This window comes from Emys orbicularis, chromosome 5 (genome assembly GCF_028017835.1).
Source record: "Emys orbicularis isolate rEmyOrb1 chromosome 5, rEmyOrb1.hap1, whole genome shotgun sequence".
NCBI classification, from domain to species: domain Eukaryota; kingdom Metazoa; phylum Chordata; order Testudines; family Emydidae; genus Emys; species Emys orbicularis.
In genome coordinates, this window is record NC_088687.1 from 93,890,603 (window position 1) to 93,906,228 (window position 15,626).

Genomic DNA, 15,626 nt, shown 5'->3' on the forward strand with positions numbered 1-15,626 from the left:
AGAGATATCTTCTGCGGACAGAGAGGTGCTGCTACTCTAAAAAGAGTGACAGCTCCTCTGACAGAGAATATTTGTCATGGTGAGGAGCTCACAAAGGCACTGTGTATGTGGCTTTTTTCTTTCACAAACATAAGCTGACACAAACAAGCTTTCAAGCCTCACACTGGTCTCTTTCATTAATTGCACACAAAGGACAGATTATAGATTCCGGTCTTTGATTTGATCAATCACCTGCTATGCCTGTGTCTCCCGTTTATGCTCAGTAAAACTACAGCTACCAACAGGCTGTATCTATCTAATTGTCTATTGAAGTAGATTTCTCAAGTAAAATAATAATTTAGCTAATTATTCAGTGGCATCTATTCAATTTCTTTTAATTCTGTGAAACCTCGACAGGGCTGGCATTTTCCCACATTGTTTGGTGTCTGTATTTCATAGGTCAAGAAAAAGATTTAATTGCAATCGTTACCCTTGGTACTGTTAATCATTTGTCAGTGTCAGACACTCGTCGTAAGCAGGTAATGTTTTAAATGCAACTTTTACTAACATATCCTTTTCCTTTGCTTTGCCTTAGATGTAAAGGAGCATCCCATTATGGCCTTACCAAGGAACGAAAGAGACGTTCACAAGATGACTCTCCAGACTGTAGTGCCACTTTAACCGTAGCAGCTCTTGGCCCAGAGCTCTCCGCAGCTGCAGCGATTGCCTTAATGACAGATGAGCCAGGCCTAGTTAATCCATCCTTCAGCCCTTCCTCAGAAGACAACCAGTCAGGGAGCAGTTCTGGGGACCCCAGTAGAAGCAACCGAAACAGAAGTAAGAACTAAGTAGGATGATCTCTGAGGCTAGGGGGCCTGTCTCTGAAATTAACTTTGCCAAAAGCTTTAAAAATGTCAGAGCAGAGAAACCTCTTTGTTTTCTGTAATAACCGTTTTGTATTTGTCTTGTTAAGGTGTGCTCCCGATAAACCAATATATTTAAGGTGAAAAATGCATTCAGCAAGATCTTGAAATGAACCAATGTTTTATGGGTATAAATTTTTCCCAGGGAAATGGGGGAGTGTTTGCCAAGATTCCAAGATGATGAAGCTCAGAGGAGCTGGCATTGCTAAAACGAACCACAGTAATGAACTAACCACACCAAAAAATCTTTCCCTATTTCTTCCTCCCCTACCCTGCCCTGCCAAGCCCCAGTGAGTGTAGCATATTGGAAAAATGCAGTATAACCAAAGGCAGCCATCAAGAAGTATAGCCAGTAAAAAGAAGAGTATAGTACAGGTAGAACTAGTATTTGTGGGGGCATGGGAGCCAAAAGGAGTTTGTCTTGGGAGGATGGATGCAAGGCTACAAAGGAAAAATTTAAACTGAGTTGAATTTGGAATCCATGACCAATGCTTTGGTCTTGAGAGCATGCAGTGGGTGGGCAGATGGAAAGGTGGGGAGAGAGCACCAGAATCAAAGACCTTCATCATAGAACTGAACCCTGCTGTTTTGGTTGGGCCAGGGGCGGGGGGGTTAAACCTGATTTTGGGGAGTTTTGTACCATTAGATGGTGATGCACAGTACACATATCGTACTGAAAGATACAGAGTAAGAAGTGCCATGCATACCTATGGCCCTGTAGAAATCAGAAGAGTCTGTATTTCAATTATTATACATTTGTACTGTCTTGCAAGTCCCTTTTGCTCTTTTTTCCTCTCCTTCTTCATATCATTATTTTTGCTCAATTTTAAAAACCTTTTAAAAAAAGTTCTTTAGCCTGCTTTAGAACTGGGACCCCTTTTGGTTTCTCACCTCCCTAATTATTATTCCTGATCAGGAGGATGGAATGCTGTATGGCTAGCATTCCTGACACTTCTAATTTTAGCCATTAAAATATTAAGCACTGTTGGGGTGGGGGGTTGGAGGGGCCACCATGATGACTTTGCAGCAGTGCCATATGCTGCTTCCATAGCAGACTTAGCAATAGCCTCCAATTTCTCTCCTGCGGGCTGGTGGAACACACTCAGCTCATTTGTTGTGGCACTAGCCCTTCACCTTACAGGCATTTTCCACTAGCCAATCCATGGAATGGCTTTGGCTTTGAATAGTGCTGTTCACAGGCCACTATCCCTGGAAATCAATGCTACGTTTATGGCTGGCTAAACAGATAGAGTTAAAGATCCTGGGGTGTGGGGCAGCACAGGATAGCAATCCTTCAAATTAAGGTTAATGAATTCTCAGGCCTGAAACTCCATTTGGGGCCAGATACAACGTAAGGGAAGCCATATGCAGCAAGGAGGGGGGAGGGAGAAGCTACAGCAGCCCTGGTGTCACTGCCACCACGACCTCTGCCTTCCCTGTGCATAGCTGCGGTTACAGAAATGGCGTGGTTCTGTTGGTTGTGCAACCCAAAGCTGCTGCATTCTATTTATTTTTCTCTGTCTGTTGCAGGTCGGCCCTTCGAACGTTCCACTATAAGAAGCAGATCTTTTAAAAAAATAAATCGAGCTTTGAGTGTCCTTCGAAGGACGAAAAGTGGCAGTGCTGTATCCAACCAGGCTGACCAGGAAAGGGAGTGTGTTGAAAACTGTCTTGCCGCAGACGAAGGTAACACTTTGTTCAGCCTGTGTATTTTTCTATATACCATGACGGGGTGGGAGCCCCATTCACATGACGATTTAACACCCAGGTCTTACAGTACTTCTCTTATTATTTATGTATTGTGTGACTGTAGTGCCTGGGAGCCCTAGTCATGGATTAGTTTGTGTTTTTAAAATACTTCATTGTTTTATTTTTTTTAAATGTACCAGCCAAGCAAGGAGAGGGAGAACTTAGAGATATGTGGAATCTGATTGGGGCTTTTCTGGCAACAGAACACATGCTACAGAGACAAGGGTGGCCTAGTGTTTAAAACATGGGGTTGGAAGTCAGGATATCTGAATTCTGTTATTGGCTCTGCCCCTGATTCACTCTTTGATTTTGGACAAGCCACTTATCCAGTGTATGTCTCAGTTTCCCCCTCTATAAAATTTGGATAATACCTACTATACATCTCACAGGGGGTTGTAAGGCTTCATTGATGTTTTTAAGCGTTTGGAAGTCTGTAGGTGGAAAGTATTATACAAAGATAAAATATCATCATCAGTGTTCCAGCACTTACGTTTGATATTTGGTGGCAGAAGTGTGCTAAGATGGCCAGACAGGTGACGCTGCAAGAGCATTGTGCTCTGTCATAAGGAAATAGAGACAAGTTACTATATGCTATCGCTCAGTGACAGGGAGGGGTGGAAAATAATACTTAGCACTTGATATGCTCACAGCACTACATAAACGTTAACTAATTGCTCTGCACCATATGCCAACACAGCAGCCATCAGGATGGAGGGGAAGTGACAATATTTTTGGAGTGATGATTGCCTAAATCAAGCTCATTATTTCTTTGCTCTAAACTTTAACGATGGGAACATGACATAGAATCTCTTATCCCCAAATCAGATATCCATTTGCATCTTGCTTAGGTCAATGTTTTAGGAAGACAAAGGGTCCAGTTCCCCATTGCACTGCAGTCATTTGCACCTGAATACGGCAAGTGTAAAATGCTGCCAAGTCAGAACAGTAGCATTTTACACCCCTTTGCACAGGAGTAAATGAGTACACAAGGTGTACAGCAACAGAGAGCCACGCCAACATCTCTCACAGTTTATCTGCTTGTTCCATGTGGAAAGTTCCATTTGGTTTCTGTATTTTCAGGTATTTTTCAGTACTTTCCACATACTGAGACATTATATTTATAAAGTGACTTAAAAGTTGGACTTAAATGACAACCAGGTAACTCTAAATGCATAAACCTTTCTCTAAAGGTATTATGGTTCTGATCTTTGACCCGATGGCATCACTAATAACTTCACTGAACCAAGTAGTTTCACTGAAATTTAAAGTTAAAGATTGCAAGCAAACTTTAAAAAGCCTAGGTTTGCAAAACTCTGCATGTGCTATTGCATGTGAAAAGCCATGTGTGTATTTGACTATTCAATTTGCAGATATAGTTACCATCATAGTGATCACAGTAATTATGCGTTCAAATGTCCAATCATATGTCTAAAGGGCTATTTGCATGGACATTACTAGAACTGTATGAACTCAAATTCAAAAAATGTATGCAGTTGTGTGATTACAGTTCTGGGAATCTGTCTTTAAATGCCCTATTACATCTTGGAAACAAGCATGTAAACAAATAATTTGTTAGAATTCAAATACGCCCTTAATATGAATCTGTGATTTTGATCCTTGACAGTTCATTACAACAGGTGCTTTGTATAGCAGAGACTCAAAGGTTCTTGCTCGTCTCTCTCCTCTTGCTGGAGGAGAAACTGAATACAGTTCTTTCTGAAACAATTGTAATCATCATGACAGGCAGCAGAACACTCCAATTCTGTGTGGGTGCGGGGGCTCCTTCAGTTGTTCTCCATAGTCTACAGTCTGACTCTTGTTAATTGTGCTGTCACTGGGACACACTTGGGAGATGGCTGGAGTCTGATAGCCAAACAGGTCATAGCTCTCTCCAGGCTGCATTTTCAGCCTGCTGCAGATTCATCCTGCTTTGCTGAGTCTCTTATTCCTTTTGGGGAGATTTTACCTCTTGGAGAGTGTGGTGCTGTGTTGGAGGGCATACCTTTCTCTTAGTGGCCCATTGGCTTCCAGGCATTGCCTGTACCCTTCCAGGATCATCCTGACTGGTAAATATTGTGATGAATTGAATCCTGGCAGGACTCAAGATCTGGCTGGTTTTACCAACATTATATTTTGTACCTTATGCTTTCACAGAGGTCAGCAGCAGTTCGGATGGTTTAGCTGCCATTATTATTTTAATTTTTTTTCTCTAGCTGTCAACTTCACTTCAATTTATTTCTAGACATATGTCCTGTGTCACTCAATGTTTAATCAAAATGGGATTCAAAAGCCAGATATTCTCCTGTGCTGAGCAGTTCTCAGGGCAGAAGAGACTGGGGCTATCAAGGAGACAGTTATGGCTCCTTGAGTCTTGAGATGCCCCAGCCCTGGCCTCAGCCCAAGTTAGAACAGTTTAGGGGCTCCTTTAATTTATGACAGCTTCCTCTGGTTCCCAAGGGACCATATACCAGTTGTGAATTGATGTAGCAGAGCTGCCTTCTGCCTTGCCCTCTCCCCTTTCCTTCCTGCCTCTGACATGCCCTCTGTCTCCTGCCACATGCCCCTTGTGCCAAGGTGGTTGGGAGGTTTGGCGCAGGTGCCAGAGCTGGCTCTGCCAGCTTTACATTGTCACATACATCTCCCCTGTTGATGGGATTTCCATCTGGCCAGTTGTGGCCAAATTACCCAATTTTCCCAGGGAGAGAGAGAGTCTGACTCTCCCTTTGTTTCCACCAATGTAACTCCATTAACATCAGCAGAGAGACCCCTGATTTATCTCAGCGTGAGTGCAGAATCAGGCCCAAATTGTTCATGGTTTTTATGCCCATGCCATCTGAATAGCAGAAATCAGGTTGCAGTAAAAGTTTTGGAAAATGCTATATTACTAATTAAAGGTGAGCCTTTCTGCGAGGAGCTGCCATCCGTTTGACCAAAGCCCAACTGAGCTTGAGTTAACGTCTGTTGTGGCTGATCTGCTGGTCTCTCAGAACTCCCTCCCCTGGCCTGGCTGAGGGGGCTCTGTTTTGTGTTTGTCTGTACCTCAGGCACAAGAGCTCCATGGATAAGGGGCAAGTAAGAACCTCATTTGTGATGCTTGCGCTTCCTGCAGCTGCACAGCATGAACAGCATTTAGAATAACCTCCTTGCCATAGCCCATGTTGTCTTGTATACTCTTCCTTATATGATGAGTCTGATATCCTCACTGTGGCACTGCGCTGATAATGTGAAACTGGTAGGCTAGCTTTTGTGTGCCTCAGGTGATGATTAAGGCTACGATTTTGTCACAGAGGTCATGGAATCTGTGACTTCCAAAGGCCTCCATGACTCCAGCCCCACTGTGAGGTACCCCCACCACCTGAGGCAGCGGGCCCCCAAGCTCCCAGCCATCATGGGCAGCAGGGGTACCCCTGCAGCTCCCCAGCCACTGCAGGCAGGGGCAGTATCCCGCAGCTCCCCAGCCACCATGACGGGGACACCCATAGCTCCCCAGGCAGGGGGACCCCCGCAGTTCCCCGGTGGTGGGGGCAGGGGGACTCCCAGACGCGGGGGCAGGGGGATCCCCAGAGCCCCCAGCCGCCACGGGGGGCCAGGGGAACCCTCGAGCTCTGAGCCCCCATGGGTGGTGGGGGCCCCAGAGCTCCTAGCCACCCATAGCTGCCTAGTCCCTTCCCATTTTATCATGGATATTTTTAGTAAAAGTCATGGACAGGTCATGGCTTCCGCGAATTTTTCTTTATTGCCCATGACCTGTCCATGACTTTTACTAAAATATCTATGGCAAAATCTTAGCCTTAGTGATGGTCTATACTCCTCTTCATCGTGCTTTTCATTAAGGTGGAAAGATCCACAGTGAAACAGTCTTGACTCCGTTTAGCTTGCCCTCACACAGTTCTTTCACTCACCATGGACACGGAGGCATTGGATAAATATTAAACAATGCTGATTGTCTCTTTAATATGATTATATTATAGCATCCTAGAGGCTCTCTTAGGAGTTTAATGATCAATTATAAATGGAGCTGGTAGTGCCACCTAAAGCTAAGATTGCCCGACACTTTCCATGGTAAGCCCCTGTTTTCAGTTGCTGATAACTTTGTCAAACCCCAACCATTTAGTCTAAAAAATTTTAGACTTGCTCTCTGCCTCGGCCTGAAATGCTAAAAAAACAAAGAGCATAAATACTGAGAAGTAAACTGGATTTTTAAAATTCTTTACAATATGGCATCCAAATTGATGGAGTTTAAATGAGAATGGTCTAACTCATAGCATATAAGGTTTAAAAATAATTCCTACTTCATCCCTGAAATGCTAAGAGAGCCTGAAAATACATGGTTTTACATTTTGAGAAGTGAAAGAAGGTGTTGAGGTTTTGAAGTAGCCTCTCCAACTGTGTTGCATTTAAGATGTAATTTCTTATGACTAGGTCTGTCACTGTGAGTTACCTCAACAGCCGACTTAAATGATCAAGTACCATGAGCAAGTCAGTACAACTATGGTGTACTCCACGTGTGTCAATATACTCCTAGTTTGGCACCACCCTGTCTGTGTTCATTTCTGTCCAACAGAGACATATATACTCCTTATTCAAACCAGTCTACAGTATTAATTTTAAACCACCTAGGGCTAACACTAACTGTGGGAACTGTAACAGGTACTCATGCTGATGGTTTTCAGTAACATTCATTAGTTATTTTAGGAAGCTGTAAAATAAATGGAGATTGTGATTGCTGAATGACATTTCCTGCTATTTTAGATGGAATGTGTTCCACACTGCATCATTTTTGTAACTGTTGTATTATAATCATTTTATTAGTAGTAATGTGGTAGCCCCTAGGAGCCAGGACTCCATTGTGGTAGGCGCTGTACAAACATAGAGCAAACGCATCCAGGCAGCAGGTGTATCTTGGAGTAAGAGTGTGTGGTCTGCTTGTTGGCTCTTTAAAGGTCTTATGAGGCTATCCCAGTGAGGGGGGGGGGGAATTTACAGGGAAACTGCAGTGTTCTATAAAAAGCATAAGAATAAAAGGAAGGTGAGTGAATAGTGAGCGGTCAAGCAAGAAGCTGTCATCTTGACAATCTCAAGAGGCAAAGTTAGGCCCAAAAAAGATTCAGGACTCATTGGAAACCAATGAAACTCCGACAACTTTAAAGCTGTTTGTATGTAAATATTAAATTGGTTAATTTAAACAAATTAATTGAATTTTTTTTAATGGGCTTTATCTTAAAATAACTTTAAAATAGCTGATTTATCTGAATTTTTCTCATTCCCATATGTCTCATGAGGCTTGGCTGCCTCCTAGGGACTGCAATGTTGCAGGTGGCACCCTGCAGTGAGGGACACATCTACCCTTTCCTTCTCAGCTGGAGAGGGCAGTAGAGCTGGTGTGGACATTGCCAGGATGTCTGCCTCCTTGTACACTGTGGAGTTTTTAATAATTTTATAGGGGATCAATACAAGTGAGTTGCTGGGCAGGCTGGGGTACGAGTGGAATAGGGGTTGTGGATCTTGTGCTTATGGAGATCCATCAGCCTCTACTCCTCACCCTATAAAGAGCTATTGCCGTCTCAGGGTTGCAATAATGGCTGCTGAGAAGCCTGTAGCGGTACACTCCCTGTACTAAGCCTGGCTAATTGGCTTTGGTGCAAGAGGCAGGAATTGATCCTGAGCAAGGTGAGAGTCCTTGAGATACTGAAATGGAGATACTGAAAAGATGAGAAAAAGTTAAGACTTTAGGGAACTAGAATCCCCTTTTCAGCATCATGCCTGTGAGATTTGTATAAAGAAAGGAAAATGGTTTATACAGAGCAAAGAAAGAACACCAAAAAAATCAAGTTTATTCTAGAGGTGGCCCAAACCTAGAATGTGGAGTCTAACCCGCTTTCAGTGGTTTTTCAAATTAAAATCCACCACAGCAGATTGGAATTTCTGGTTCTGTTTTTGCCAAAATCTCAGAAAACAGATGGTGGAGATCTCAGAAAGGATGGATCTTAAGCACTCTGATTCCATGGTGATGCACAAGGCATAAATACCTAGAAAAAGAGTAATCCTGCAGGATTTCCACCATTTAAGATAAATTCCTGTTGTAGCCTGCCTGTGCAAGGCAAGAATTGACTATAAAGGGAAATGTGATTACTGACCAAATAAAACAAGTGCAATTTTACTGAGATACTATAAGATCTTAAACAATCATATCATCAGTCCTACAAAACCTTCTTTGAGAGAATTGATATACCACTGGAGAAACCACAGAAGCAATAAGATGTTAAAAAAAGGTAAAATCCCAAAGTATAGATTACTTCACTGGAGAATTAAAAGTAGATAGATAGATAGATCATTCCTGTCTCCGAAGTGACTGAAAATCGTTAGGAAAATCAAATATTAAAGCAGGTTGCAAAGGACAATATGCAAGGCTCAAATAACTCTAATGTAACACAGAAACCAAACTGGGTCAAACTTGTGTGTGAGAATTATAGATCTGCGTATTTGCTAACAATTGATTATAACATTGATTATATTGCTTAAATTCTGGAAACGAGGATAAAGGAAATGATAGCCTGCACTTGCATAGCCTTATTTAGGTGAGTAGTCCTTAGTCATGCAAATAAACCTATTGACTTCAGTGAGCTACTCGTGAATCAGGCCTACTAGCATGAATATAGATTTGCAGCATGGGGTGCAAATTGTGTTAATAATTCAGTCTGGTCAACATGGGTTAAAACCTAATAGCAGACATTATCCAGCACTCATCACACCTGATGAAGTTAAGGAAGTTAAGGAGCAGGATATTTCCTGTTAAGGAAGTTAAGGAGCAGGATATTAAGCTAAGGATGTTAAGGAACAGGATATTTCACTAGCAGCATGATCAGTAGATGCATATGAGTTTGCTAAATTTGAGCATTGAATTTATGTTTACATTAAGTAACATAAATTTGGGGCACATAAAGTCTTATATAAAAATCCTGTAGCTAAAGTACTAATGAGCACTCAGAGTCTTACATCTTTTCAAGCGAACAGAGGTACTGTCTTAAACAGGAATGGCCATTCTCTCCTGTCTTATTTAAAACTGTAATGTCAATAATATATTACATGCTGCTATCAAAGGAGTATAGCTTGAGGAAGTAGTACATCGGATATTTCTGAATACAGATGACCTTTTATTATTATTGACAGATTCAGAGTGCTCCATACCACTCCCGATGAGAAATATACAAGAGTATGGAGAAAAATCTGCAAGCAGAGTCACCAAAAACAAGACAGAAAGTTTACTTCTTTCTAGATTCTGCCGTTCAACGATATGTAAAGACTGGAAGTGTAAATGGGGAAAGAAAGGTATGAAATACTTAATGGTTTTCCTGCTCTGGAAAACCTGCTGAAAGAGGATGGGGGATAACTAATTAATTAAGAATACAATGAAGATTGGAATAAATGGGGGAAACACAGATTAAGGCTCTGACCCTGCCACTAGCTGTGTGTGACGCATGACTTGCACCTGTGCAAAGCCTGGTCAGTGGGGCTCTGTTCAGGCACAGGCATCCACCCATACGCAAGCAGTAGCTGGATCCAGGCCTAACTCTTTTGAGTGAAATAAATATATTAGTAAATTAAAAGGCCATTCAGGTTTTTTCTTGTATATTACTATTTTAAATAGGTAAAGTATATTTTAATCAACCATTTTCATAATTCATATGGACAATGAAATGAGTGGATAATAGATTTGTTCTGCTTAAAAGGGGGTCTAATCTGGTTAGCAGCTAGTTTTTAATCTGGTACAGTTTAGACAAACATACAACTGAAAACCAGGCTCAAAGTAGAAAGGGATATTGTGAATATAGACACATCCAGGAGAGCATTAAAGAAACCATCAGCAGAAATAAAGAGATTAATCCAGTTATTTCACCTGGATTATGGGCAGAAGTGTCTACTTTTTCTAAAGAACATTCTGTATTTTACAGGATGTTCTTTACAGACATCAAATGCACACAGTTGAGTATAAGAGGAAAACCTGTATAATGGGCGACTGGCAAGAAAAGAGAAAATTCTCGGAGAGATTTCTTTGTAGATTACACATTTGATTAGAGTAAAAGCAAATTAGATATTAAAATTCTTCTTGGCGTATCTGCAACTAAGATGCTGTAAAAGTTTGTAGTGAAGGACAGGAACATGCCACTGCAAGACTCAATAGGTTACAAACTAGTTAAAAGAATCGTCTATACATGAAGCAAAGAGCCAAAACTATACAACAGTTGTTCCTGTACTCCACTTTTATGCTAGTACAACTCAGCTGAAATCTACAGCAAGACTGGTGTAAAACTGGAATAACATAGTAGTGTATCAGGCCCACAGTGTTTAAGTGATCAAGAGATTGATCAGTATAATTCACTAGAAAAGGTTCTGAGAATAAGTTGTAGAGACAGAGTCTGATTAAAATCAAATGGTACAATTTGTTAGAAGCCGTAACAAGTCGCCATGGAATGTGAAATTCAAGCAGTTTTTTGATCAGTTGCATTGATCAAACTACAAGGATTCCATTGGCACCTAGCTAATACAGTGATGGGGACATGAAAAATGCCTAGGACAGACTGACAAGATGTTTTATAGGTGATTAGGTACAATGAAAAATATTGGGGTTCTGATTCTCATTTACACAATAGCCCTTTTACACCTTTCTATCAGCTATACACCCACTTAGCTGAAATGAGAATCAGGCCCTGAAAGTGTGGATCCTTTATTAAAGATATTTGGGACCAAATTCAGTGGTGACTTAAAATGGTTGGATAAGTTACAAACTGAGTAAAACCTGGTCCAAAAAAATAGGGGTAAATGGCAAAGTAACATGACTTCCACCTATCTGGCACTTAGTGCATGTGCAAAACAGAAAGGGGCTGGTATTGTAGCAGAAACAACTAAAAGGAGGGTGTAAGAGAAACAGGCACTCAGATACTGCAGTGATGAGGCTGTATAATTACCTAGATCAGTAATAAACTGTATCTACTGTATGTAAACAACAAAGACCAAGTCTGTGCTGCTGGTAGGTGCTCTTTACAGACATGATGGAGGAGAGTTTCCTGTCCTGAAGATTTTACAGTCAAAGGAGTGGTAAGGGATGCAACACAATGCTACTATTCTTTTTCAGCTTCTCTCTCTCTCAATCTATTTGCTCTTCAACAAACTTAGACTCGGAAATACTGTGCTCTCTGATACTGTTCTGCTGCAACTCTAGTTAAGTGTTGGCTTTTTAATGGCAACCTCTGCCCTTTGATTTTAAAAATAGGTAATTATGGTTCTTTGAAAAGAATGATGATACATTATTTCTCTACCAGTGGGTTATTCGTGTGAGCTCACTCTTACAATCAAAAGATCCCTTGTGCCAAAAATTCAAAATGCCTTCTCTCATGTGTGGGGCCTTTACTTCTGTAATAGATGGTTTGGGACAGATGAATACATTAAAAATACTAAGGCATGTGTAAAATAATATTGAACCAAATACTTCCTTAGTGTAACTCCATTGATTTTAGATTTGGATTTAGACAGGAATGAATTTGAACTAAAAGTTTTAATACTCATAAAAGGGAAGAAAATTACAGTAACATTGTACAGACAAATGTGCCATTTGGGAAAGGAACATACTTCTACAGTAAATTATAGTTTAAAAGATAATACACCTATGCTCAGATCCTCAAGTACAGCAGAGCTCCACATAATACAGCTAAGGAAACATCATGGTTTTGTGCCACCAGGGGCGGGGAGGGGCGGCAGGAGGGCTTCTTAAGTCAGGTGGAAAATATTCCAGCATCGAGGGGAAATAAGGTCATTGTTCCCTTCAAATAAATTTCCTTTTACTAAAATCAAAGCTAGTTTGTCTCTATATGGTATAGTGCTGCTACAGAAAGGTACTAAAGCACATGCCAGACTTTAAGAACGTGAGCAAGATTTGTGTGGGGCTATATATATGCTTAAAGTTCAGCACGTTCTTAAATTCCTGGCTGAATTGGGGTCTGTATTGGGAATAATGCCATATTACTTTTCTATAGATGGGAGATAACACCATGTAGTAATAACCAGGACACCCAGCTGCCTGGCTGTATTTGTCTGAAACTAAGGGTCTGTAGTAATGTTTAACCAGGCCGTAGACAACATTGGGGAGATAGCACATCCCCTATTGATGACTCCAGATTTATCGTCCCTTTCCACTAAATTGGCTCCATGCTGAGACACATTTAAGTCTGCATTTCCCAATTAGAATTTAAACTAAACCCTTGTGTATTGTATATGACTGATTTGTCCGCAATGAGTCATTTTTTCTCATGTAGCTGGGCCCATGAGTTTGGAAAACCCTTGAAGTTTGGATGGAGCCTTGTCTACCTCAGATCCTTAGGGATCTCTGTCTGCTCTCTGTCCAAGTGCATGCTGCTTTAATATGGACATTTTGCACACTTAAGTTAGGAGGAGCAAGGGATTCCTATTCCAATGAGTTTGCTTGAGCTCCATATAGTGAAGTAGGAAGGGTCCTATAGAGGAAACGTCACTTCTCTTAGGTTACACAGAAGATCTCCTCCTCCCTTTAATTTGGATATTAGGAAACTTTCTAGACGTGAAGATGTGAGGAAATATTTCCTCACGTTTTGTGAGCCAAACGTCCCTTGGAACTTTCTGTTCTGGTGCTGAAACCCTGGGCTACTAAATCAATAATAGGCAATGTTCAGGTCGGTCCCAGACAGACAGACACACACATGAAAGTCTATGACAACTCAGATGAGAGTTCTGGGCTAATAGGTCAGGCTGCGGCCCCTTCAGGCTCTTGGTTTGTCTGGTAGTTACACATGTCCCTCTAAGACATTCCTGGGGCCAGTAAAGAACTGCCTGAGTAGGGAGGGTATTGGAGAGGTAAAGTACCTATTTAGTTCTCCTAGGATACTAGAACAAATCACTGCAATTTTCCTTTAAATACATTTCACCGGCCTGGATCACTCTGAAGGTCCAAGCAGTGTTCTGTAGAATCGTACTTATGAGTGGGGAAGACGCAGTCCATCAAGGTAGAAGATGCAGAGAAGAACTGATTGCAGAAAACATTAAACCTTGAATTTACTAATTACAACAATCCCTGAAAAAACCAGGGCATCCTCTCCTCCCCTTTAACATAAACCATATCGACTGCTAAAACCTGGTTGGATCTGCTGCAGACCTGAAATTATGGTGTTGTTTTTAATAAAGCATAATTATTATTTCAGATAAATAACTTTTTATGTGCATTTCAGTCTTCCCCAGATTATATCACCTGATTCCAGATGGAGAAATTACCAGTATTAAGATCAATCGTACTGATCCCAAAGAAAGTCTTGCTGTTAGAGTTGTTGGAGGCAGTGAGACACCTTTGGTCCACATCATTATACAACATATCTATCGAGATGGGGTGATTGCCAGAGATGGAAGATTACTGCCAGGAGACATGATACTAAAGGTACAGTACTGTGGAAATGCCAGGTGAAGGGTTAACATCTTAACAAAGAACAAGTCAATGTAAATACATACTGCAATAGGGATGTAAGAAAGGGAGGTAAGACTTACCTGTTTGTGTATACAGAAAGCATAATGCATGACAAGATGTGTCATTAAACTGCAGGCTCTGGTACTTGATATGGTTCCTTCTGTCATATAGGCATGTATTTGAGTGCTGTCCTGAGTGGGCATGCTTTCCCGAATTGGGGCCTCAGTGAATAAGGATGGATGAACTGCATTGCACAAATAAGAACTGACTCTAACTTTTGCTCAAAACTTCAACCAAACCTTTTTCTGAAGATTACTGATTGGTTTGCTCATTTTCCCAAAATGCAGTAAGAGAGAGTATTCCTGTGCCATTTCTGACCCAGACAGAATCAGGAAGTACAGTTCAGTCTGCTCTAGTGACATTTCGAGATCCACTTGTGGATGAAAGGGACCTAATTCTCCATTGCCCTGCTCCTTGTTTACTGATTTACATTAGCACAAAGGGTGTATGAAATGCTACCATTCTGGCTTGACAGTGTTTTACACCTCCTTTGCACTAATGACTACACGAGCTGCAGGGTTAGGAGAATGAGGGCCAAGATACGCTTCTGATAAGCAGAATGACACTTAACCAAAGCTCCAAACCTTTAAATTTACCCGTCACTCTCTGGCATCTGGTTTAACGGCACCATTAGAAATGCACAGGTGTTTTTCTAAACTGGCAGGGGAAAGGGAAGGTTTAGGAATGTTTGTATATTTGAATAAAAGAAATGTTGATTTCTTTAAAAATCTTTTATTCAGTTTAAGGGCATTGCAAAGACTGTTCTAATATTAGAGCTTGTGGGTTTGTGTTTTTAAAGGAAGTGTTGTTAATAAATTGAGAGCTAAATTCTCAGTTGATGCAACTTTAATAGAGTTCTACCAGCAGAGAATTTGGCCCTGAAACTCCTACAGGCCCAGTCCAATGGGTGGTTAGTGCCTTCAGTTCTCATCGGCACTGAGAGACTCTCAACACCTGGCAGGATGAGTCCCTAATTCTGTAGGTGCTGTTTGGTAAACAGCTCAGTCGGCGGCAGCAGCTGAAATCTGTAAGAAAGCTTGAATAACTACGTGACGTTGGCTGTCAGCTGCTACTTCCATTCCTGTTTCCATAGAAATGGATGATGGATGGGCAAAATATGAGGCCAACTACTTTAAAATAATCTGTTTTTTGTATATTTCAACTGTGGCTTCTGCTGCAAGTACCATTTCTCACACTGTGCCTGTAAGCTTCTGAGGCCTGCATGGCTACTAAAATCTATAGTATTTCAATTCTTAAAAGAGAACAGCAATAGCACAATAGTACTTAACAAAGACAATACTAGTTCCCTTCTTTCATTGCCTTGAGGGTGTGTAGTTGATGGAGTCCCTGTATATTTATATGACAGGATTCCCTCAGATCTATAACTTTTGACAGCCAGCTTGGTGCCTCCTTTCACAGTCCCCCTGTTT

The 15,626-nt window shown here is 41.3% G+C and overlaps 1 protein-coding gene across 2 annotated transcripts in view; it reads left to right on the forward strand.

The window, feature by feature from the left end:
• Positions 1 to 15,626, forward strand: part of LNX1 (ligand of numb-protein X 1) — a 94,326-nt gene that overhangs the window by 44,515 nt on the left and 34,185 nt on the right. For both annotated transcript variants that reach the window (XM_065405257.1, XM_065405258.1), the window contains exons 2-4: positions 575 to 816; positions 2,433 to 2,588; positions 13,907 to 14,109. In XM_065405257.1, the coding sequence (XP_065261329.1) occupies positions 575 to 816; positions 2,433 to 2,588; positions 13,907 to 14,109 (601 nt within the window). The remainder of the gene's footprint in view (positions 1 to 574; positions 817 to 2,432; positions 2,589 to 13,906; positions 14,110 to 15,626) is intronic.